General features: G+C 39.0%; 1 protein-coding gene across 5 annotated transcripts in view; it reads left to right on the top strand.

Moving 5' to 3' along the window:
- Window positions 1-27490, top strand: part of MPP7 (MAGUK p55 scaffold protein 7) — a 259014-nt gene that overhangs the window by 64203 nt on the left and 167321 nt on the right. For 4 of the 5 annotated variants that reach the window (XM_075212007.1, XM_075212011.1, XM_075212009.1 and 1 more), the window contains 2 exons: window positions 15438-15588; window positions 18897-18956. In XM_075212007.1, the coding sequence (XP_075068108.1) occupies window positions 15552-15588; window positions 18897-18956 (97 nt within the window). In that variant the 5' untranslated portion in view covers window positions 15438-15551. The remainder of the gene's footprint in view (window positions 1-15437; window positions 15589-18896; window positions 18957-27490) is intronic. The other variant, XM_075212010.1, reaches the window with a different exon arrangement.

Here is a 27490-nt window from a genome sequence, read left to right as displayed (position 1 = left end):
TGAAATTAGTGGCGCTATATAAATAGATGATGATGATGATGATGAACATTGCTCTGTTAAACCACAAGCATGGTAGTCCCAGAGCCTGCTGCTTAATGCTAATTTAGGGAGTGGCTGTCCCTGGTACTACGCTTGTCATGTTTCACCAAGATCATGCTGCTTTATTAGCCTTTTAGTGGCTTGATGAGAAGGTGCATTGATGTGGCAGGACCACTTGAGATGCTGAGCAAGGACACAGTTTGAAGTTTAAATGGCTGAGTGTGGAGTCACGTTTACATCTGGATTAGTGAGAGAGCAGCCAGTGGAGGTCAGTGCCGCAATAAGGTGACAGGAAGCCTGAGGAGAAGTACCGACTCGTGTTTGAAATGCATTACTTAACACATGGTTAAAAAAAACAAGTAAGAACTTAAAATAAAACTCTTAAACTCTAAAAATCTTAAACTTAAAATATTCATGTGATTTGAGTTTAATGTGTGTACATTACACACACAGATGTGGGATTGTACAGTAATGACAGAAATGAAGCATAATGCGTTCAAAATAATGGCAGTGCAAAGGGAGTCAAGCGCAGTGTTAGTACCTACCCTCTAATGTTAAAATTATACTTTTACGGCCTCATGCACACAATGCTTTACTTGTTGCCATGGTACATGCTGTGCCAGCTGCGTTCACCACTTGTCACTGAACCCTGGGGATGCTGGGCATGAGGGTGTCCTCTTACTAAGCTGCCAGTGCATCGCAGCAGAAGCTAGGTGCCCCTCACTGCCATTAGCGCTGTCATTATATTTTACCCCACAGCAGGCATTTGACATTCGTTACCCTATGCCACCACTACAGTAGATTGTATCGGTTAAAGTGCAATGAAAGGTCCGTGAAAAACATGTTGAAAACTAATCGCTAAAATTTTCATGTATTTTACCTATTTCCGCATATGTGTGAACAAGTTCTTACAGTGCACCTGTCGCCTATACCCAGCGGAGGCAGCGTTAAGGTTTTTTGTTTGTTTATTTTAGATGAACCAATGTTTCTGCCAATGCAGCCAATCGACTGGGTGTCAGTAATTGATTGGAGTGATTTACTTTCTTAGGAATCAAACTTCTCATGCACTTGGATTAACACATTTAATGTGAATAAAGTTCCTGTAAGGAGACAGATGAAAGGCCAGATAACTTTTATAGTTTGTGGGAGAGTTTTCCTTGTTAGCTGTGTAAAATATGGAAGCTTTGGGTTTGACAGTCTATATTTTTATTTTTTATTTTTTTTTAAGTGCAAAAAATTGTCACTATCCCAGATGTAGTTCTTAGTAGGATCTTGTAATCTACACACTGTAATATATCAATATATAAATACATCAGTGGCAGAACTACAGCGGATGTGGCCGTTGTGGATTTCCGAGTTGAGGGGATCCAAGGCATGCTGGGATTTGTAGTTCCATGACTGCAAGTGAGCAACAGGTTGCCCAAGACCTGATTTTATATATGATCTTCTCTCATGATAATATTGTTTTATTTCCCAACTGCCTACATCCTCCTGACCACTAGATGTCACAATTACTACAGGAGCCTGAGAGGTTACTAAGGGCCTGGTGGAAATTCAACTATGTATCACTGCATTTAACATATCACTGTTTCCACATAGTATATGCCAAAAAAAATCTGATACAGTGTGATATATAGAAGCAAGGAACAACTGGAATAATGAAATTTCAAAAAGAAGTCTTTTTAAAGGCTGGTTGTAACAATTCTGCTGGGTATTGTAAATGCCTCAGGTGCACTTGATACTGCCTTTACGTTCCTGGCTTTCGGTTATACTTTTTATGGAAAGATGGATTGAAGTTCAATTTAAGAATATTCGGTAATCCCTCTCAGGACATACTGTAACAGCTGGTATTTCTGTGTTGCAGCAAATCGATTCCATACAGCAGTCACTAATACTTCTGACTGGCTCCTGATACAAAATTCCAAAGGGTACTCAGGGTAACGGGGCCAAAGAAAACCGCATCATCAGTGCAAATATGTAGCTTCATTTGTAAGTCTGGAAATAGGGCTGGTTCAGTCCAGAAATGTATTAACAATTCACTGGTCCGGATTTCATCTGATGGGGCATCGATGTGCGCAGTTACCAGTCTCTCTCTGTTCAAACTCTGAGGAATGGGGGAAGTCCGTTTTCAGTAAAACAAGTGTGAGGACAATTCTGCATAGTACATGGTTTTTTTTTTTTGTTTTTTTTTTATCAAATTCATTAACTCAGTTGACAAAATTGTCAGATTTATTGTTCTTATCATCCTTTGTTTATATAGTGCCAACATATTAAGCTGCGCTGTACAATAACGGAATGTTCATGCAAATTATACATCGCTCTATTCTTCCGGCCTGTTGCTGCTGTGCTTCTCAGCCAGGCCTTTGTATCATTAGATAGAAATGTGTATATCTACTGAAAAGCCTTTGCAGAGAGTGCAGATGAACTATGTAGTTAAAGTTAAAAAATAGTTACAAATTACACTTTATGTACAATTCTTCATACACCTTTTATAATGTGCGTTTTTTTATTTTCTCACATTTTAACATTTGTGTGTGTATATGTGTATATAAGTATTTTATTTTTTTCACTTTAGTATCATTTTTGTTGAGGACAAGGGACCTGATTCTTGTTTGGATGCAAGTCCCTTGTGTGCCGTCTCTGCACATGGTCAGAAACCTTATGCCAATGAACACAAGTGCATGCAGTTCATGTCTAAATGCAAATGGCACGTACTACACCCTGCGACTTGGAAGAGCGGTAAAGGGGAGGGACGGAGTTGGTGAGTGTAGGTAATGTACAGTACGGGCATGCCGAGGGTGTGCAGATGCGGCTGATTCATGTGCCGGGTTTCTAGAAAATACAGGGTTTTTTTTTTCCTTACTTTCTTTTTTTTTTACCGTATGAATTGCACCATCATCTAGGCAGGAGTATGTGACGACTGATAGTGATGAAGGGCACAGCATCATCTTTATATTAAAAACTACACGTATGCGTATCACTAGCTAGCACAGAACATGTGTATACAAGCCAGAGAGATTATAAAAACACAATGTTACGAACATGCTGAATTATGTTGTTTTGTTTTAAAACACATTTTTATTAATGATTCTGTGTTTATTTTATAAAATATTTTTTTTTTTTACGTGTCTGTTCTGCACTGTGTTCTGTCTGTTAGCACACGGCATGTAATGTTTAGGCAGAGCGTACTTACACCCGGTTTGAAATCGAAATGCATGTCGAGATCTGAATACAGGTGTAATTACCTTCAAATTCTGTGCTCTTTTTTCTTTTTTTTTCTCTTTAAATTATTATTCAAATCACAAGTTTTCAGATATGAATCTGGTCCAGTATTTGTATTTCATATCACACATTAGTTGTGTGTGTGTGTGTGTGTGTGTGATCCTTTTGTTTTGACTTTGATCAGCTGATATCACTTGGGGACTTTCCAGTAATATTGTTACACTTAATATACACGTTTGGGCACAATACCCAATGGGGGGTTCCCTGCTCAGTACGCTCTTTCTGCCGGTACCCTTTCACTGCTGTATTTCCCCATCACATAACCAGTCCACTGACAGCCTGCGAATTGCAAGTACTGAATCTCTTGTTTATTTATTTTAAAACACTCCTGTATTTTTCTAAAGGATAATAGTTTCCATATATGTCTTCTGTTGACCATTTTCCTTGACGTAGGCCAACTAACAGCCTCCGCACAGAGAGCTCATAAGGTGCCACTTACTTTGCAGCTTCACTGCCTTTCAGTGATTCCTTTTTGCAATGTTCAACCTGCAGAGTGCAGTGTGATTTTTAAAATGCTGAGTTCTTTGTAATCTTATCTCATCAGTACTAGCATAGGGAGTAGTGTCTGGTAACTTAAAGCCTTCCATACATTTCTCTTATTTCTTACTTATGTACAGTGTAATTCAGTGGTTCCAAAACTTTTTCAGTTTGCGGCACCCTTAGAGTCTTCATAATTCTTTCAAGGCACCCCTCCAAAATAATTACCGAGCAGTCCTGTTTTATAAGAAGTTGGGTCAAAATAACGTAATAAGTATTTAGGTCAGGACAGAAATACTTAGTAAGTGGTTTGCAAAAATAATACACATAAAACCAAGGGAAAAGAATATTTTTATATATTTTTTTCAATTATATTTCTGTCAAAGAATAATTTACAGCTAATACTAAGAGGAATGAGATCAAAACAAACTAAAACAACATGTACAAAAATCATCATCAGACTGTGCCCTCCTTCATTCCTTTGCCCCTCCATTGCTGTTTCCTATCACCATTTCCCCTCCCCTTTCTTTACGTACCATACTTGGCCTTCTTTCTTCTATTTCTTCTGTCTTCTTACCAATCCGGCGTCACCCAGGACCCAGCATCCTCCTCTCTCCCACCGTTTGTCACTGAATATGTCGGACGTGATGACGCCATGCCCGACATTCAGTGAGCAGCGAGGAGGGAGGAGGATGCTGTATCCCAGGTGCTACCAGATTGGCAAGTTTTGTTTTTTTCTGCTTTCTTTTCTTCCTGGCCACGGCACCCCTGTGACAGCGGGGTGCCGCGACGCACACTTTGGGAACCGCTGGTGTAATTATTTAATACATTACTGATTTTATTATTTGGATAATCTCTATAGAGTGATATGATATTGCTTATAATTGGTGAGATGTTATCATTTTTAAAAAGATAAAATATACATTTATAGATGTAATGTAGTTTTTATTGTAAATTCTATAATATACATATTTATGGTAGGGAGTGCATTATCCCATATTTAGCACACACGTGATGCTACGATATGTATGATCTCTTATACATATTATTGTTATCATGTATTTGTTTAACGCTACCAAATTAAGCAGCTGTTGAATATTTAATCATTCAGTCCCTGTCCCTTTGGAGCTTACAATGTAAATTCCCCACTACACACACGTACACTGCGGTCCATTTAAACATAAGTCAATTAACCTACCAGTGTATTTTTGGAGTGTGGGAGAAAATCCAAAGCACCCAGAGGAAACCCACGCAAACACGGGAAGAACATACAAACTCCACACAGATAAGGCCAAGGTCAGAATCAAACCCATGATTGCAACGTTGTGAAGCAGCAATGCTGACCCCTGTGCTGCTTAAATAATGTCTGTATAAATGGTGAGGAGTCATTGCTCAAAATTGGTGAGTTCTGATATCAATCTCTTCAGAATTCAATAGGAAAATATGCTTTTATAAGGAATAATGCATCCCCAAATGTTATTACGGATTTTAGGGTTGACCTCGGATTTTGAGGACCTCTATAAAGGCAATCTGCCTTGTTCATTTTATATGGTCACACAACTCATTGGTGACTCCTTTAATATATCCATATAATTTCCCAGGGGTCCATTATATCTACACTGAGCAGTACGCTGTATGCAAGTCCTGCAGTCAGCTATACTTAGATATATTACAGATTATAAATATAATATATAATCACAAGGCGAGCAGAATGTTTTAATGAGGGTGTCATTCTACTAAGAATGCTGTCACATTCCATGTGATGCGTCTGAAGGTGATATCGTGCAGTTTTATCTGCACTTGTCCTGTATGTGATTACATGTAGGCAAATGATAGATAACACTGCTTCTGTAGAGACTGGGGATCCAGCTATATTCAGTACATAATACAGCATTACAGTGTCCCTTGTTTTGCCCTAACTTTTCTCACACCCATCCAGTAGTGCGCGGATGCTTCCAGTAAAAGCAATGTGGATACTGCTCCGCTACTGCCTGGTGTCACTAATCTGTATACTGTGTCTGCGTGGCTAGGTTGCAGGGAGATTTTATTCCCAGCTACTTGGAGGTTAAACGGACAGCACTAAATCCTAAGGGGCGGAGCTTATCACAGAGCCCACAGGGCTCTATGTGCAAAAGGTTAGATCTGATGTAGAACAAGTGCGAGGCGATGGTTAAGGACCATTTATAAAAGCTGTTGGTGCAGTGTTTATAAACGTAGGATATTTTCCCCCCTTATTTGCTTGCTACATGGTTTTACTATTTTTAACTGTGCAGCAGTTTTTGGAAATTCCCCCCACTGTCCTGCATGTCATTTATCTATGGCTCTTCCAGGTCCTATGTCATAGATTTACAGTTATCAATACATTTCTACAGTCTTTCTAGATTGTCCAGAAAGGGTTATTGGTTTATTGTAATAATTTTGGACAAACTGAAGAATGTTACCTGATGAATGCAAAATGTCTGCTTCCATATTAGTGTATACATGACATTAGCTTAGTAGTCAGGATTTTCATAATTCTGTAATGCAAATCGCCATTTGATCTGATATTTGCTAAAACCATAATATACACCTCTTGCTTCCTGTTAGGTTGCAAATAAGGTACAACCAGTTACAGGAGCCCATTTTCCTTTACCTGGCTAATGTGAAATAAACATTGTTAGTTAAAAGTGGGTTCGCCAAAGAAAACCAGAACACATGGGAGCCCCGTTAATAGCATACTTGTCACGTCTGCACAATGGAGGCTGCCATTTTGTGGCTGAATCAGTATTCATGATAATGTAGCCTATCAAATCACTTGGAGCCAGTGACATCACTCTGGCAGGAGATCCAAGATGTCTGCCTTCACTCTCTGGTGTGCGCACTTGATAGGTACACTTTAAACTAGCAGATTAATGTTGGTATTGTTTAAAATTTATATTGTAATAAAAGACAGTTGTTTCAAAAAACAAACCAAAACTCTTTTATTGCAGTACTTTCCCCATTATTTTTAATTTATTAGGATTATTACGCTCTATCAAACGTTTCTCAAATCTGACAGGGAAAGCTAAACAGTGTTTCTTTCCATCGTAAAAAAGCTGCGTGAAAGGAGTACAGTTTGCAGCATAATTCTCCTCCATCTGTACAGTGTGTCCTTGGCGAGTGCTGTGTTTTTATGGACAAACGGCTGGCCTGACTTTAATCTCCATATTGTGTAGGCCTGACAAACTACAGAAACCTTTGTCACCCTCCAATGGTTACCAGTGGTCTCTCTAATGTTGCAATGTACTTTCCTTTCCAAGCTGAGTAATTGCATTGTCACTGCAAGAGGAAAAGAGTGCTTTTTATAGGAATATTTAGGGAATTGCAGAAATGAATCATAGACTTATTCAGAGTTAATGTGGTTATTTCCTTGTTGTGTGGCCAAATTGAATGTTCATTGAGTTTCCTGAGTTTCCTCCTTCATTCCACCCGTAATTATTGAAGACAGTTTTAAATGCTCTGCGTTTGGTTCTCTTATGATGTCATATAACACATTCAGTGCTGCGGAGTCGCACACGTTTAAGCCTGGAATATCTTTGTGTTATCAGCAGTCTGTGGCAAAGTACATAAAGCCCCTTGTTGCACTTGTTTTTAAAGGGATCTCTTTACAAGTTTTCTGGACGGCTGTTTTCAGCAGCTTCCCAAGCGATCTTCCTGTCATGCACAGACATGAAGTATTTGCTGTACAGCTGGAGTTCTCCATTCTGCATCATATGGGTTGATATGGGTTCAGGATGTGATACATTGCTAGTACAAGGCATGTGTAATATAGTCTGAAACCAACCTGTGTCTGGTTGCTATGCACACTTCCGCATAGCAACCTCCGTCTTCATCATCAGGACAGTGGGAGGTGATGAAGATGGCCAGTCCTTTCACCATATTACATTGAGACAAAATGAAGACCCATTTAATGAAGGGCAGTGCTTTCCCATTCCACAGCTATTTTAGTCAGGGTGGCATTATAAAGTGCAACACTTGTAATTAATGCATCTTTTGTTAAGACCATACCCAGTGGTAAACAAGTGTGGCGTTATAGAGTGGGTGGTACACAGCGGAGGCATTGTACAATTTTGTAATTATTTGTTACTAGCTTACAGCTGTAGTGAATGGGCATTTTTTATTTGGTGAAATTTAAATAAACAACAACTTTACATGGATTTGTACCCCTTTATAATATGTTGATATGTTTCCCAAGTAGACCTGTTTTTAATTTGGTTTTACTAAGCAAAGATTCTGGCTGTAAACAAGACCTAATACCCTGCTCCGCTTCCCTTAATGGAAATATCCGTTTCAAAGGGAGAACTGGGCACAGTAGGAAAACACTGCGCTATTGGTCACTGTTTTACTTCGATTTTTAGCAAAATCCAACTTTGTTACTGAATAACTTGTGTCCCCAGCACAAGGGGCCAACGTTAAAGTAACAATAGGGTTTCCTCCAATAGTACAGTGGTAATAATGTGTCTCAATTACATGTGTGTTTGTTACAAGGCAGCATGTATGTACACTTTATCCAAACACATACACACGTTACATTTTGTTGTTAAGCTTTTCATGGAAATAAAACTAAACAGGTTGAAGAATTTAGTAATATTTTATTTTCAGCCCAGCCTGGCAATCCCTTGCAAGTAAAGTGATGTAATGTGTTATGCATCTAAATTATGTCCCATTATCGCCTCAGAAATATGTATGTTTGTAAAGTGTACTGATCAATATGGAAAGTATTCCATATATTGACAGAAAGTAATGATTTAAATAATTAATGGAATACATTCTTGCTTGTTTTTTTTCCTTCTACTGCTCTTACTATGTGATCGAAGTGTAACAGTATTACATTTACTCTACTGGCTTGATCACCTATGTTTTTTCTCAGCCATCTATTATTTAACCCCCCAGTCTTACAAGAGCCGACTGAGTTTCTCTGAATTTTTACATATCTTTGAGAGAAACTGGCATTACATTTTAGACGACAGACGTGTTTCCTGTACGAAATTCAGTGTACCTGTTGCTCTGTAACCCTGTTTCCTTTGCACCCTATACAATGATCTGATGTCAAATGATATCTTGTGATGTCAGCTGACAGTAAAGATGACCTCAGGTGGTGCTGTGAGGGTAACAGGGGATGTACATAGCAGTAGTGCAAGCGCAGGATCGTTCTCTGAAACAGTGTCTGGCCCCCATAGTGATATTTCTAACGCATGATGGTTTTTCTTTGAGCTACACAATAGACTTTACAGAAGTATGGCAAATATCTAATTGTTGCACTTTTTGTTACAACCATACCTGGTGGTCAGAGTGTGGCACTATAAAGTGGCTGGTATACAGAGGGAGCACAGTCATTTTATGTTACTATTATTAGATTATTAACTGCATCTTAGAGAAGTTCCTGTTGTTCCATAAAGGTACTGTACAATAAGTAGGGTTGTCTTTAATAAGACACAATACTCTTGGCCAGTCTGCCAGAGCGATGGATGGATTTATATTTCTGTAGTTCCACTGGATGTCCAACTTCATCTGACCTACACATTTGTGTTCATACATCCCTGTTCATGACTGCATTAACTTCCAACAAGTGTCGGACACAACTGAAATAGAACAGGAAGTAATCAGTCTGCTATCGGTGCCAGAGTCCTGTCAATGAATTCCATCATAAGGATCCTTGAACACCGTTTCTAAGTCCCTTCACGGTACATTCAGCGTCCACTGAGTGCAGCATGACAACGCACCAATAAACAATATTATCTTTGAATAGTGTAGGAAGAAGGTAGTGCCTATGACACTTTATGCTATGAGTGCATATTAATCATTCACCTTTCTTGAGGGCTGACCGTGTTGGAGTGTCGAAAAGCACAGTATCAACCTTCTGGTTTTTTTTTTTTTATACCCTGTTTCATCTTCCCCAAAAAGTTACCTCTTACTACTCTGCTATTGCCACTAATGTGCCTTTCATGTTTTCTTAAAATAGTACATTTTTATTAAGGTGTTTTATCTCACTTCATCTACTGCTTGACTGCTTTTCTCCAGTCCTGTAGGAATACATGAACCACAGACTGAGGGTTAGTTAGTTGAAGGAAACTGATCCTCCAGCAGGAGTTGTGATGTGGAGCTCTCTTGTTAAATGGATGCAAGAAGACTGTGGTGTCATATTCTATATGAACCAAAGTTAATACGTGCAACATTTTTCTTTCTGTCTTCTGTAACCGTTATATGACATGGTCCACATATAATAGTTTGGTTGCCCAAAGCTGAAAACAACTGACCCTTGATGTAATTTGTTTTACTGTGACTTAATGAACTTTGTATTTTAACTTTTTGTGGTAGGTACTGGTTTGTTCCTTCACCGACCCTATTATCAATATGATATTGTTATACTTATGACTGCACATTAGAGAAGTGTGAATATATACACATATGTGATAAAGTTGGAAGATAGATTGGTTCAGCTAGAGGTCCAGTTGTAATGAGTGCTCTGGTGTCCTATGCCAGTACAGCGTGTTCTAGTGGTTTTTTTAGGCTGTAATTGAATGGTATTATTCTCATGTCCAGTTCATACCGGGATGTGTCTGGATAAAGTGTAAAAAAAATTGCATTCTAATAATGTCTAGGGGTCATGTCATATTGGATTGTATTGATGGTGTAGTGTTCAATGCCTGTCTAGCTTTTGGCATTAGAAGTCTTCTTCTCTCGTTTTTCTCAGCATTTATTACCAGTTTGTTAGAGATTGACATAGGCTGGTTTATAAATGTCTCTACCTCCCCTTCATTGCTTCCTGCATTACTGGGAATAGTTCCAAAACTAGACCAATAATAGTAGAACATGAAAATGGTGAAGGTCCATATAGTTTGTGGTGACGTAGTTAACCGGTACTGTATGTACTGGAGAATTGCATATGCTTCATTTACGTCAGTCTTGTAAACTAAGGAAACATAAGTATTAATGTTTACAGTTCTCTAATGTCCTATAAACAAGCCAAGCAACAAAGACCATCATCCGTTTAGCAATTCCCTTCACTGGTTTGCTTTAGTCAACGACCTTCCCTGGCTTGGAATAATGGCTTGTATTATGGAGGCAGGAAACCTACCGGATGTATCCGGCACCTGGCCCTGGCTGAGCATGCTTGTTGGGGCTGCAGCTCATTCACTGCAGTGTTATAGTCTCAGCCTGTGGCCCAGAATTCTCCACTACTGGTCCCACGAGATCTCCCAGATTGACTTTTGGCAGCTCTGCCTGGTAGCCTGTTCTGTTTCTATCACTGAGGCAGGTTTGATGATCGATGAGAACAACTTGGCCCGCTTCTCGTCTGCCCAATTTCCTATGAGCTTTCAAATCCCGGGCCCTATTTTTTCCTTTATTTGCCTTTTATATATGTATATTTTTGTAATCACCAGTTGCAGGGCTCGTTCACACCTCTCAGCTGTTAATACGCTTTTCAGCCGCTAACTAATAAAAGCGCATTACAAATAGAGTGAAACGTCTTATGGTCTGGTTCCCACCAATTTAAAGTTGAAACGCAACACAACCTATTTTCATTTCTCTTGTTCTGCTCTATTGTTACATTTTAATTTTTTTGCTTAATAACTTCACTCTTGCATATTGTTTAAAAATTAAAAAGTGTCTCTTTTGCTTGTCAAGCTACACCTGGGATAAGTAATGTTTGTAGAGTTGTGCCAAAGAAGGACAAATGTGTTGCTAAATTAAGTGATAGCAACCATTAGAAATGTACAGTAGCTGAAAGATTTAAAAACTCTTGTGTTGCAAGAGGTCCTTTATACATGTAAATGTCAGCTTTCTATACTCCGCTTTCACTGAATTGGCCCCTGGGAGCTTTCAATCCCTTTTGGATAGTGTACTGGCAAACACACTCAAATGCACTTTGTTTACTTCTCCAGGAATAATCAATTTTACTATGACTTTCCAGTGATTCCCTGAAGAAAGCTGTATATGCTTTAAGGATATATAGCCCAAAGTAATATCAGCTAACTGATCAGTTGTATACAGAAGATTTTTACATAAAAAAATCTGATTATGACCTCCAAACATGTATTTGATCTAGAATAAGAAGCTCGGCTGTAGCAGGTATCAAAGATAGGTTCCAGTGATAGAAAAAGGGTAAGAAGCAGCACTAACTGGACCTATGTAGTAATCTTTTACTGTAATATTGTCTTGTTACTTCTCACCACAGATCTACCATAGATACTTAAGTCATCTTCTATAATGATCAAACCAAAGGGCAAATTTTAGAATATCGACAATCAATTGTTATCACAAAATTGCTGACAAAACCACATATATCAATGGTGCGTGCCTTTAGGCAGTGTCATGTTTTCATGTACAATGTCCTTTGACTCCATTGTTTAATCCCTTCAGTGCGAAGGATGAATGGGGCTTGGCACAAAGAAGTTAGAATTACACATTCTTTGCCTCACAGCGCTATTTCCTGTTTGTGGTGGGCTTAATGATGTCATCGTGACAACATGTGATGATGTAATTAAGCTCCACCACCTCATTCACTGTCTACAGAACAATGATGAACAGCTAGGGGATAGCGGTGGGGGCGAGGTACTAAAAGTGCCATATCTCCCCTGTACTGGCACCTAGAAACTCAGACGCACCCTCGTTTGAAAGAGGAGAGTCCCCTACTTAAAATGATTATATTTTATATGTGATTACCAGACATTAACCCCCTACTATACAGAAAATATTAAAAGTCCAAGACGGGTACAGATATACCCCGTTTTGGCTGCCAAGAAAATAAGTCAGGGGTACAATAATAATCCCCAGGATAGGGGAGGTGTTTTGTAATGCTCAATCTCCCCCCTCTGGGCATCTAGAGACTTTTGGGTACCCTTAATAAGGAAGTCTCCTCTTTCGAAATAGATGCTCCTTGTTAGTTAATGATCGCTAGACATTAATAATCTACACTACAGAATGCGTTAAGAAGTCTAGAGAAGGGGGGTTATAATGACTAGGTCTCCCCCCATCTTGGCCTCATCTTTTTCAAGTGCAGATTTTCTTATGAAAACTATGTGCAGAATACTGGTTTTGCAGTTTCAGAAAGGTGGTTTGAAGACAAAGCTAGAACCATAAAGTATGTCCTGGTGGTGTTTTGAAAAATAAATATACACATTTGCTTTTGGTTCACTTGCTTGCAATTTCAATAAACAAAAACCTTTTGCCCATTTTTGGATAGATGTTTGCGTGACTAAATGTATATCAAACTATTTAAGTGGGTATCGCACAAACAAATTTACTGTTCATGGAATGTGTTTAGCTGAAAAAGCTTGTGAGCAGGGTTCTCTTACCTCTCTGTCTGTCTGTATTACCCAGTATTGTTTTATTAATGTTTATTCCCAATTGTAAAGTGCTACGGAATTTGCTTTCGCTATATAAATAAATAAATGATGATGATGATGATGAAAAAGTGCCAAAATAGGCTCAGTGGTCAAGGGGTTAAAAAGCCAAGCAAATAAAAAATGTGGAGTAATAGATATTGCTGGAGGTGTGTAGTGATTATGTGACGTTATCATTCGTAAGCCTGCCACAGGTCTATTGCAATAAGTATGACCCTGTTATGAGCCACATGGCTAGACAGTAATTTGTGTTTATGGTGTACCATGCAACAAAAGTACTAGTGTAATGAGTTTGTAAACTATTACAGTATATGTACAATACTAAATGTAGAAATTACCCTCATCTTCATAGTGACTGTTTTTATCCCTGGTCTCCGTAAGGCAAACCACTTTCCATTGTCCCTTCCATTGTTGTCTCTACTGCACCTTGCGTATCAGGTTGTACTGCATGGAAACCACACATCAATTACAGAACAACATTCAGCTTGCATGTCCCTTCTGTTTGTTCTGATGAAATATAGGAAAATGGATCATCGAGCCTGATCGGAGGAAATAGTACATTCACTATATGACTTCATTTCTCAAAGTGTATTGCATAGGGATTGATGATATTCGCACCTAATGTGTGACCTTTCTATATGCACTCATGGGCATGCAGCGGATCACACGGGGGAAATACACCCATGTGAATGAGCCCTTAATGTAATTTTGTTGTAGCCTTATCTTGTTGTTGTACAGCGCTGAGTAACATGTTTACATTTTTTTAAGGATAATAATATAAAGGTAGTAATATTATTAATAATAATAATATATCTTGATAAATAATAATAATTTGTCCTATAGTATATATTCTAACCCAGCAATCCATAAAGGTCATATATGAACTACAAAAATTGCAGGCCTGTCCTCTAAGTGCAGATCAAGGTGCTCTCTGACTTCCCAGGGTTTGGAACCTCCTGTAATAAGGGGGAAGTGTCTGCATTTGTAGGTTGATGGACGCCTTAAAAAAAATGCACATGGTAGAAACAGTAAAAACATCACTTCAAACTCTGTCTCCAGCCTACTTCCACTTTAGAGCCACTGTCAGAAATTTAAATCTTTACATTTCCTAAAATTCAGCTCGATTTGGCCTCGTTTATGTCTTAATTGTGAGAGTGAGACACACTTCCCAACTGTCCCGATTTTTAGGATTTTGTCCCTTTGTCTCAACTGTTGAAATTTTGGTGGTAGGATATTCTGCCTGATAACTCTGCACAACTTGTATGCTCAATTCACATTTAGCAAGGAAAGCCTCTGATTCGCCCAACACCTCCCATCAAACAGTGCAAAGTTCTCCAGCCCTGCAGACACCATCATCTTGGCCTTCAAGTCCTTGCTCATCTTTGTATAAACTAATACATTTGTGATAAAGCTGGCAATGAAGTCACACAACAGCTTTTGGCCCCGCTCTTCCGCACTTCCGAACATGACCCTTCGTGCCTCTGGGTGCAGCATGGGGCTCCATTAGAAATATCGCTGCAGGTTGTAGAAAATAAACCCATTTTTTTGAAAAAGAAAATGAAGCCGCTCTGACAGTCGAGGGCGCGTTAGACAGCGCAGTTCATATATTTTATTCCTTCCTGAGAATTGTCCCTATGTGCAGATTGAAATCACATTGCCTAGTTTCTCTCCAGACTTACAGGTTTGATTAGTGTACATTACAAGGCTGCTGTTTGTTTTGTCAAGTGTTAATGTGCAGTTCCCATCAGGGGGTGTTATTTTAACCTGTTGCTTGTAGCACCATGTAATTTTTACATGTCCTTTTAAATTATGGCTTTAATGGAACTAATGTATGAAGCAATTGTGCTTTTGAACTGAAATGATTCACTTATGGAGAATGATGATAAATTTGCCTCCCTTTGACGTCCTGGCATTAAAATGACAATCGGTCTTTTCTATTGAATGACTGAAGGACAGGGAAAAATTGATCAGCAGACAAAGCAATTCACATTGGCTGTCACATTCCTTTTCCTGTTCACCTTGTCTCCTCCATCTAATCACACGTAATTATTTCTTCCTTGATTTAAGTACCTGAAGCGAAATGAGCTGCATTTCACTGCACACTTACTTCAGGATGATAATTGGCGCCTTCATTTATCGGTGATGTATTTTCTATGGGACTCAATGTCACGAAATTTATAACGTTTTAAAAAGATTTTTGACATGCTTAAAATGCCATAATTTACAATCTAACAGCACAGTTTATTGTACAAATTATGTCTCTGTTCTTTTTAGGGGGAAGCTTTCAGGTTACATAAATCGTGCACTACAGATTGGACTGCAGGGTTTCTACGGCTGAGTCTTGTTTGTGGCTACGTTGTTCTGCCTGCGCTGTGATCATCTGCAGCCATGCCAGCTTTATCCACTGGAGCTGGAAGTGACACAGGTAAGCAAGGATAGCACAATTACTCTGTGTACCCAGGCTGGAACGTTCACAATACACCAACTGTAAAGCTCCTTCATATTGTCACATAAAGTTAATAATTGGGCTTATAAACGCACCAGCTCTAAACTCTCGTAATGAAGCATTCGCCTATTTGTTTTTTTTAGTCTGAAAGTGTTGTATGCACGGCAAACACGGTAATCCTCCGCCTAGTTAAGCTAGAAAAACTACACTTGGCCTTTTGTTGACGTGGAGTACTGAGTGGGTACTTTGTACAGAGTCACGCTGTGTCAGATATCCTTCATGTCTGCAGTGGTTAGGGATGGAGATCCACTGGCGGTGGGTGATAAAGGATCAATAGCCGATAGAGTATAAATACTAAGTTATACAAACACTATGGCAATTATGTGAATCATAATAAAAGAGAATATGTTCATGTCGGTATAATTGGAGGTACAGATGGTAATTAGAGAGAAGGGGAAAGATGAGTTCTATAAATAAAGTTTGAGAACATTGGGGAGATGATTGGATATATAATAGTGAATATATATGGCATTGGTATATTATTAGAATGAACGAAAAATAATCAATAAATTACATTTGACAATATGCAAACCTAGGTGCTTAAGTGTTGATGGTGGAAGTAAGGAAAAATAGGGCCACTGGTGGGTGGAAATAATGTGGGGTTTTGGCTCCTTTTTGATGGGTTCGTTTGAAATTCAGAGAACACTTTTATATGAGTGTGTGACACCCGACACAATACGTTTGTATCACTCAGAGCAGGTCACATGGTGCTGGGGTGTGAGTGGGGGGTTGCACAGACCTTTTTGTAATGTGATATTTTCTTAATCTTTTGTTTTGTTACGATTGTATTTTTTCATAACAAGGGGTGCAATACGACTCCTTCCCAGTGTCCCCTGCACCTCAGCATTGTAAGACCACTTGTAATAGTTACATGACAGCTACATATAATCACTACTGCTAGGGATCTAGATAAGGTAACCCTATTATGAAGGCAATTCCCAGTATGCCTGATAAGTAGATTTTGCAGGTTACCATACTGGTCAAACTGTCCTACAAAGGAGATAGACAGACTGACTATTAATTTACATATAAAATATACTTCTCAGACTTATGCATTTATTTAATACATACACAATTGAGCCCCTGTTGTACATTTCCTTATTTTCCTGACCCCCCCCCCCCTCCCCATCACTTAATATAGGTAGTGTAGGACAAAATGGAAATGCCTGGATGAATGAGGGACCGGTCCTGTCATATTGAATGGCAAGTAAATATCTCAGCAAGGCAAAGCAGACGGCCAACTGCAGATCTATTGACAAGATGAGAACTCCTCATTTAATAGTCAGGTTGCATTGAGTAAACCACTCACCACACCTGACTATACATGTTTGTGCATTCAGTGGTGCAAGGAGCTCAGGCAGTGGATTACTGAGCAGTAGATGAAGGTGATGGGTGAGTTATCCGTCGCCATATTCTCGACAAACGGACAAATGCACAGTTGGTGCCAATGTAAAGAACTCTACAACTCTTAGTGATTGTTTCCAAAAATGATATGTTCTAATGATTCTGTATAATGGAGAGATGCGTACAGACTGATGCACTTCTACAGGTCACACCCTCTTGCCCAGGAGTTTGTGTTTCCTTGTAAAATTTCAAAATAATCGCACAGCACATAATGTTTATTAGCTGGTTTGTGCAGCACCAACTGTTCAATATGGAATATGTCAAAACCACAAAATCTAATTTGAACCAAGCAGATTTACTGGTAACATCAGACTTAATGTATAGTTTAGAGTATGTATCCCTTAAGTCAAAAATTTCTAAACGCAGCAATTCAGGCGTCTAAGGGTAAATAAAATATATTCAGTTTGAAGTTTTACCGTTTGGCCCATGTTCCACTCGGAAAACCTTTAGAGAAGTCATGTTTGTTGTAGCACAAGGTCTCTGATAAAAAGGATGTTGTAATATACCTTAGCGATACACTTAAGTCAGAAGAGGAGGGTTGTCGTAGTCTCATTTTGGCCAACAAATCTAAGCTAGCTATTAAATCCAGAAATGTCTTATTTTACATCTTTTCAAAAATCATGTTTCTGGGACTTGTTTTTGATACCACAGACAAAACCTTTTGATGCAAGTGGCCCTTCTGTTTTCTAGAATACAAATTGTTGTGCCTGATTGCTTGGGAAATAGTGAAGCAAAGAGGTTTTTTTTTTCGGACGCGGAAATACAAATTCACCCGAGTAGAAACTTCAATAATCTATCTTAAAGTGCGGAGAACCCTACTGATCTGGTGTAAAACAAAGAATAACTCCCTTGTACTGTCCACAGTCTTAAATATTGGACTAGTCGTGGATTTGAAATCCAGTAGAACCAAGTTGAGGCTGCATCTCTAGGTGGAAGAAGACTGTGTAATTATGGCTGTTAAGAAGTTTAGATTTAGAGTTTTGGTACTGCCCAGGGATGTGGACATGGTTCTGAATGCTCTAACAGAAGGCCCATTCAAACATTATCAGTTGTCTTACAGATTCTTGACTTTGGCAGGTTTTTTTTCCCTATTGGCATTTCTTTATTCAAGAAGGTTTAGAGAGCTGTGACCTCTTAGCTTGGGGCACTCGTTCCCTATTGTTCATGGTAACAAGGCGGTGTTACAATTTCCTCCCTAACGTTTCATGCTACTTCCACTGATGCTCTGGGTCCTTCACCCAAGAAGGAAAGAGATCAGAGACGGCAAACCTTAAATGTGAAAGCCGCATTGTTAACCTGTGGTGATAAATCGCAACATTTTTGAAAAAATCCTAGTCTAGTAAATTGTTTTGCGAAAATGAGCTGCAGTTTCCACAATGGCATTGGCCAGGTGGCTAAATCTTATCCCATAAGCTTATGGCACATCAAACAAGATCGAAATATCTAAACTGAAGGTGCATTGAATGAGATGTTTCCACATCCTGGGCAGAGCCAGCAGGAGTTTTGGTGGATCAGGTGTGCAGAGTAGGTACATGGACTTCTCAGAGTACTTTTATAAAACATTATATTTGGAATATTGATATTTTAGATTCGGAGCCGGCTGTCTTTGTTTAATCCCTTCCTATCATAAATCTTTCAGGAGGAGAAAGTATTGCTGAACTCTTAATCCACTTTTTTCAGTTTCTGTAAGCAGTGTACATATTCCCCATCCTAATAAAGTTGGTTGATATTAGTATTTTTATTGCATGGTGTCTTGACTAAAATACTGAGGGTGGGAACCTTATATTGAATACTTTTCGGGGGTTCTTTCTGCTTGAACTTAGGTGGGAGGAGCTATCTGTCAGGTGAGCTGCCTCAGGAGACGGAAGAGAAGAGATTGTCAGGTAAGTAGCACAATTAATACCTTTTAGTAATAATGTCTCACACTGACATGCTCTCCAGGAGCTTCCTCCTACTGTCACTGAGGAGTATTATACACTGTTTAAAAACAGCATTATTTTAAGTTATCTGTGTAAATACAATGAAAGCTTGAAAAAGTATTCAGTCCCAACCCGTTTTTTCACACTTAACACAGCCTCGAATTTCTATGTTTTAGAATGAGAATTTTTAATTATAGTAAACCATAAAGTAAAACCAATTAAAGTGAAATATATTTTAATATGTGAATTCTTTGTTAAACCTACTGTGGCAGCTTGTACGGCCAATAGTCTTTTTGGAAAAGCTTCTATTAACTTTTTATATGCCAAGAAAGGGAAATATCTGCTCGCACTGGGCCAGGTTAGTTGGGTAGCTGCGATGGCATCATGTTTCAGGTATTGGATTTTTGATGGTATTAAAGTCCAGACTTGGACTGGGCCACTCAAGGACATCTATTTTATTAGTTTTAAGCCTCCAGTGTTTGTCATTGTCTCCGTTGAAACTTTGAGCTTTGTGGAGGAGAATAGCAAGGATTTGTACAGTAATGTGAACCATTCATTTACCCATCAATCCTGCCAATGTTGCCCGTTCCAGCTGCCGAAACACACCCATGTAACATGATGCTACCACCACCATACTTCACAGTGCGGATGGTGTTACCAGGCTGGGGTTTGATTTGCTTTATTAATAGCATTTAAATGGAAAAAGTTCTACTTTAGTCTTGTTAGACCACATGACTTTCTTCACCTTCTTGGTAGTATCTTCCAGATTGTGTTTAGCGAACTCTTCGTGGGCAGATATATGGGATGTTTCCAGCCAGGGAAACCGCTTCGTTGTAACCCCTTTTTTTTTTGTAGAATGCATTGGAGATTGCTGACCAGTGTACTTTATAATTTACAGTTGATGACTTCTGTAGCTCAGTTAATGTCTTGGTTGGCTTTGCAGCAGTTTCTCTGATTAGTGGCCGCCTTGTCCCTCAGCTAGGTTTTAAGAGAGTGAACTGAGCGAGGTTGAAATAGTGACAACAGGTGATTCACTAATTTCTCGCCTATATGGGGTCAATGAACAAATTGTGTAGCTCTTGACTCTTGAGGTAATGTACAGCAACCTGTGGTAACTTCAACCTGCGATTTTAATGGGCATGAATACTTAAAAAATAAATAAAATACACACACACATATATATATATATATATATATATATATATATATATATATATATATATATATATATATATATATATATATATAATGTGTGTATATATATATATATGTGTATATGTATGTATATATATGTGTATATATATATATATATATGAGATATAATTTCTGTTTCTCATTTTTAGTAATATGTTTTTTAATTTTTTTTTTATTTGCTTTTAACATGGTACCTTGTGCTTCAGTGCCATTCATTTTCCTCTAATTAATTTATATTCAAAATCCGCGCCAACAAACTTTGACAGACTTTATATGTATTGCTAATGTTAGATTCATGTTCTACCATTATTCTGTTGTATGAGGAACAAATTGGGCTTCCGTAGTCCCATAGCTCTAAGCCTTGCATTGGATGGTATGCTCCGGAATCCCTTAAATTTATTGGGGTCGTCTAGTGATTCCGCTTGAATTTCAGAAAATGGCATTAAGTAACACTGAGTTTTGATAAAGTGGAAAATGTAAGCGTTGCTGTGTCCTTTTTAGAAATACTATTAAACTTTACAGTGTTGTTCTGGGCTCCAGATCTATGTTCTTTAGTGTTTAATACCCCCAGGTTGCAGTAAAAGGATTTTAGCTTGAGCTGAATTTTGGTATACCTTACACAAATACAGACAAATATTTAATGAAAAGACACATAGTTGTGTTTTATAAGGTAGACCTTTTCTTTATGCGTACGGATGGAGTTCTTGCTTTCAAGTATGTAAAAGTGATGTAACACAAGGACCATATTTTTAATCATTTAACAGCACTTTATAGCTTCCACAGACCTTTTCTAATAATGAAGCTATGAGGGATATGACAAGAATGGCGATATTGGATTTCTCTAGACTAACAGTAAATTTTTCCACTCTGATGTCAAGAATGTTGAGCATCTGGAAAGAGCAGCGCGAGCGAATGAATGGTTTGCTGGGGGAATGGTTTCTGCATTTTTGTCTTAGAATTCTTCTGAAAGGACTAAGTGATTTCGTATAGTTAATAATTCTTGGGTTGGCAAAATGTTTTTTGTTGAACACATTACTGGGCGTCCTCAAGAGGTTTTCCAAGTCTGTGTGGGTGTGCTCAAATAACAGGTGGGCTGGTGCTAGAGGAGGGGTAAACACATTCCTTTGGGTACCTAACTTATACCAAATACACATATCCTGGAATTATTTGGATAATGTCAACTTCATCCAATCATCATGGGCTGATGGGAAAAATTGACATTTTCAGGGCGATGGTAATTTTATTGAACTGCCACTGGGAAGAGTGTTGAAATTTATATATATATATATATTATATATGAATGTCTACCCCCCAATATTACCCGTTTGACCTTGTGAACTTGTGAGCAGAGAGGCGCGTATGTGAGGTTCACAGGTTATTGAATTAGCTTACAATTGTTGAACCACATGAAATCTGATATGAAGGCAGAGTCTAATCTATAAAATAAAACTGCTGTGTTATGGGGCATCAGACTAATTTGTATACATAAATGAATGCGCTGGAAATGTGCTTAAAAAGAACTAAAAGTTGTTTCCTTGGTTCTGGGAATGTTTGAAGTGAAAGACAAATTGTTTTTTTTGCCTGCCAGGGACCCTTTAAGATTAAAAAGAATGCTGAAACCTACTGCATTCAGAAATTAAAGCTTTGACAGTACACTCCATTATAAGTCAATGACTTTGTGTGTGTTTCCATGTACCTGCCAAAAATCGTTTTACTCTGTGTCCTTTGAGGAGTATGTAAAACATTCCTTTTGATAAGTTAGACTGAATTCTTTCCTACAGCTCATAGCATTGCTGGGTTCACAATCAGTTTATAAGCTCTTGTAGCCGCTCCGTGTAATCCATACCTGGGGATGCATGACGATTTTGTTTTCATATTCTACGCAGACATTGATTTCTGTTAGCACTTTGTCCTGTGTTTCTTTCAATACATCAATATATCTCCGCAGTTCTGACTGTGTTAGAATTCACTGGAAAATTAGAGGATAAAAAATTGAGAGATGTACTCGGCACAGAATCGTAAAATTTGTCTTGTGTTTCATTTAAAGCACATACTTTGAAAATCAGAAACCATGTCTATTCTAATTCTTTACAAGTATATTTAGCCATAAATGAATTACTTTATGCATGCAAATCTGTATACTGAAGCAAGGTTGTAGCGACGGAATGTTCATGGACAGTTTGGCGGCTGCCAGGAGAATACTTCCTACCCAAATGCATATGGCCAACTGTAAGTTTGAAAGAGGAGGAATGCTGGTCTGGGGTTGTTTTTACGGTTTGGCCAGTGAAGGGAAATCATAATGCTACAGCATACAATGGCATTCTAGAGAGTTGAGTATTTCCATCTGTGTGACAACAGTTTGGTATGACAATGCCCCATGCATAAAGCAAGGTCCATCAAAAATGAGTTTGGTGTGCAGTGTTCTCCCCAGAAAATTTGTCAGCTGGGTGGCATTAAGAATCCAGGGTTGGGGAAGCTGTAATACTTTGTAAAATAATTTAAAAATATTGCTAGTTATTGCCCACACCTGCCAGTACTGGTCAGACTGTTGGCCAGTGGTCTAACACTCACTGCTAGCTGTAGTGCTCACATAGTGCCTGTTATAATAGGAGAAACAATGGCTTATGCTATTATAATAGGACTCTGTTGGGCTCCAAGAGCCAGTAGGCAAGTAAAAATAGCTGGTTGGAGCACCCAGGAAATAGGCACTGGGGAGATCTCTGATGTGGAAGACCTTGACTAGTCGGCAGAGATCCCTGACCTTAACCCCATCGAATACCTTTGAGATGAATAGGAATGCCGACTGTGAGCCAGGCCCTATGAACCAACGTCCATGCCCAACCTCATTAATGCTCTTGTGGGATGGGGTTTTGGGACGAGACAAACTCCATATGTCTATGGTTTTGGACTGAGAGATTCAGCAAGCACATATAGAGCTGATGTACGGGTGTCCACATACTTTTGTCCATGTGTGGCAGTCGGAAAAGTCATGCAGATACTAAACATTTCAAGGAGCCAATATGCACAGATCTACTAGGTGAAGCTTCTGCATGACTTATCAGACTGGTTCCTACAGTCAGTTTCTGTAAATACATCTGAAATGCATGACTAAGTACCAGAGTTTAGGTGGTTTTGTACAGGTTGAGGGTACACAGAACCCCCAGATCATGTCTATATCTCTTCCTATTTGTATTTTTCTATTCTGGTAGAAAATTGTTTAGAATTCCAGTATATGAAGATGCCCGAGCCACCTTTGTCAGAATATTTATAGACAAGCATCAGTGAGAGCTGTTGGTAATTAAAGAAGCTTTTTGGCTCCCAACAAGCTGAGCGGTAGAATATGGAAACTACAAGCCAATGAAATCCAAAGATGGGCAAGTATGAATGATGAGATTTTATAATATCCATATGTAGTTGGCCATACAAGCTGTTTTTATAGCAGCTGACGACACTCACGGGTTAGGGATAAGAGGTCTGACCATCCATATGTTTTTAAGCATGTTGCACATAGCCGTCTGAAGCCTCCACAGACAGAATACCAGTACATGCCAATGGTGCGTTAGAGCTTCCTTGAATTGCTTTGCAGGCGCACTTGAGTTGTAACTGCAGAAATGTAAGTAATGGCCTGGCTCACCCCAGAGCAGAGGGAGCAAGGATATGGTAGCTATGTACATTGCCCTTGAAGTAAAGAATCTGCATTGTCCACCGGTGGTAAAACAACTCTTCTGACCAGCTAAGAATCATAGGAGTTGTAATTTAATAAACAGCTGCAGCTTTGTAGTTTTCAGACTCCTATGTTCTACAATCAGCTTATTATTACTTTTATTTAATTTACATTATTTCAGGGGTTGATCGCTTTAACACGATCCCAGAGGATACTGCGTGGCATTACATTTAAATTAATTAGCTCCACACAGTACTATAAAACTAATCCCTGGAAAATTGAGTGAATTCTGATCTGAAATTTTTCACTCACTTGGACTAAGGCTGCAATCTAGATTTCACTTGTCATTACCTGAACATAGTGTATGCAGTCAGAGCCATTACATCATGGCAGACAAGAGAGTGGCTGAATTATGATGTTTCTGTAATAATAGATTTGCACATATGGCTTGTAACACCTGAGAATTACAAATAATTTTCCAAAGCACACATTACTTTTATTAAATTAGCGATCTGTTACTTTAGTTACTCTGTCAGTAGTGATGACAATATTTTTCTTATATTAAAAATTCAAATTTGACCATAAATTGTGCTGGCTGCAGCAAGGCAATGTATTCATTCTCTCTCATTTGCCAAGCTCAGCTATGTGTAGTGATTATATACGCACACCCTCCAAGCACCGTCTTAATTGCATGATAATATTTGTTGGGCACGGCTGGTTTTTTTTTTTTTTTTGTTTTATTTCCCTTACTCTATTTTTGTTGAAATTGCTGATGCTATTTTTTTTAAAATATTTTAGACTTCTTTTATGTGCCATTTCCCTTTAAAAATAAATAAAAAGAAAGTGCATATTTTAAGTTTCGCAGCCCGCCAGACGTAGTATAGAATGGGCCAAAAAATATACATCGTAAAAAGGAAAGAGGGAAAAAAAAATCTAGGAACGCTTTCCAATGACATAAAGTGTTGGAATGTAAGGTAACATTTTGGGGTAAATTTAATGTATTATGTGTTGGAAAGGTTGTTTGACAGATTTTATTTCCCCTTCAATTAAATATGTCTGTAATTTTAATTGCAAATTATTTAATAATAGGAACACCAGTGCTGGTATTGCTGATTATTATTTTTTTCTGTTACTGCTGTATGTATGAATGTACTTCCACACTCATGGGGAGTAATAAACAGGTGTGACCGGATGGGCTTACTCTGCCACCCAGTCTGTATCCCACTGCTTGTCACCTGATATAAACTGTGACCGGATGGGCTTACTCTGCCACCCAGTCTGTATCCCACTGCTTGTCAGCTGATATAAACTGTGACCGGATGGGCTTACTCTGCCACCCAGTCTGTATCCCACTGCTTGTCACCTGATATAAACTGTGACCGGATGGGCTTACTCTGCCACCCAGTCTGTATCCCACTGCTTGTCAGCTGATATAAACTGTGACCGGATGGGCTTACTCTGCCACCCAGTCTGTATCCCACTGCTTGTCACCTGATATAAACTGTGACCGGATGGGCTTACTCTGCCACCCAGTCTGTATCCCACTGCTTGTCACCTGATATAAACTGTGACCGGATGGGCTTACTCTGCCACCCAGTCTGTATCCCACTGCTTGTCAGCTGATATAAGTTGTGACCGGATGGGCTTACTCTGCCACCCTGTCTGTATCCCACTGCTTGTCACCTGATATAAACTGTGACCGGATGGGCTTACTCTGCCACCCAGTCTGTATCCCACTGCTTGTCACCTGATATAAACTGTGACCGGATGGGCTTACTCTGCCACCCAGTCTGTATCCCACTGCTTGTCATCTGATATAAACTGTGACCGGATGGGCTTACTCTGCCACCCTGTCTGTATCCCACTGCTTGTCATCTGATATAAACTGTGACCGGATGGGCTTACGCTGCCACCCAGTCTTTTCTTTAGACAGTTTATTTGGGTAACCTGCCATTACTGACCACTCCTGTTAGTATTCTCAGACACCAGACACTCAACGACTGCGAGTGTTACCTGCACACTAGATGTAGGAGTGTAGTTGCTGCCACCACCATCAGGCTACTTCACTGGCATTTGAAACTGCTTACATCTGGGTATAGCTGCTGCAGTACCTCTTTGCTGGTGGCGGGCTGGTTCCTCCTGACTGCCTACTTTGGATCAGAATTGCTCAGTAGCAGGCAGGTCTGTGACTGTGTATGTTGGGCTCAACACAGGACGGGGAACGGATTACAGTTTAGCTCTTATCTGTAGGGCACAGGAATCCCAGCAGATAATAGGCATCATGCAAAAGCTTGCAGCCAGAACGGTGTATAGTCCTATGTACTGATTACATCAGATGTATATGATGGGTATACACATGGGCTTTTTATACACTTTATACACACAGGTAGGTGTGTGTGTGGGGGGGGGGGCTGTAATCCAGCTCCCTTTTAACATTGCCATATGGAGACTTAATAATTTATGCAAAAGTGGATAGCATAGAAAGCGATGTATTATCTGAAGGTTGATTATAAACGGCAATCTGCAATTTAACGAGAACTATTTCTATGCTTCACCACAATTGGGATTTTCCACAGGGCACACAGACACAGGATACCACCTGGTGTGCGTTCAAGCTAAAGAAATGTATTTAGTATATGTAACACCTTCCTGGCCACAAACCAAATGCTTAATTAACACAGTATTTCCTGTATTCACTATGTTAGACACAAAGTCTCTCTCTCTCGAGAATACCTGTAGCAAAAAATGCACTCACTGCTTCCACAATAATATCAGGCGCCAACAGGACAAATACATTTATACAGTAAGTTATTTAGCAGTGTACAGCAGCTCAAAGTGGTGGTCTGGATGGACTTATTTTTATTTTTGTGGTCCCCAGGTTATCCCCGTTGAGTCTTATTATTGTACACCAGTTGTAATCATATCCAGTGTATACATATTTTTATAGCACATATAATTTTCTCCTCTGGCCTTCGAGACATCTCCTGTATTGCACCTATACTTTATATAAAGCACAATTCATCTATGCCCTGCCCTTCAATGTTTTAAATATCCACGGAAATTTTTTAAGGGGAATCCTGGTTCTGTTTCTAGTTCTTGCTGTTCCATTGAAAACACAGCCTTTATCACCAATGTACTCTCTTCCCAACACCTGTAAGCCCTGGGCCTGATTCATATTTGAAGGCATCTTGCATTAAAAAAAAAAAATCACATATAGAATACGGTGTAGGATACGCACAACGCATATGCGCAACATCAAGTCCCATCAGGACGCATGCAGATTAAAATAAATTCTATTTAATAAACTAACTCTTAATGCTATAATCATTAGTAAAAATACATATAAAAAAATATTTTTTTTTACATGAAAAACATATATCAGGATGTCCTTAATGCACACTGTACATAAAATGCATTTTTATTGTTTCTTTTGTAAACATATGTTCTGGCATCTGTGTCACATATGCAGCACTATTGGACATATTCAATTAGCGGATGAACATCACGGCTGTGCATTTTTTATGTTAATATGGTAACGCAACATTGCGGATTTCCCTTCGCAGCTCTATGGGTGGCGAATGGAAATCTGCGATGTTGCAGTAACGCGGTGTGCCTGCAGGACCGTTCCAGAGGCACTTCG

Source organism: Mixophyes fleayi, chromosome 5 (genome assembly GCF_038048845.1).
Source record: "Mixophyes fleayi isolate aMixFle1 chromosome 5, aMixFle1.hap1, whole genome shotgun sequence".
Taxonomy (NCBI): Eukaryota; Metazoa; Chordata; class Amphibia; order Anura; family Limnodynastidae; genus Mixophyes; species Mixophyes fleayi.
Note: the sequence above shows the minus strand (reverse complement) of the source record. Positions and strands in the feature narration are given on the sequence as shown.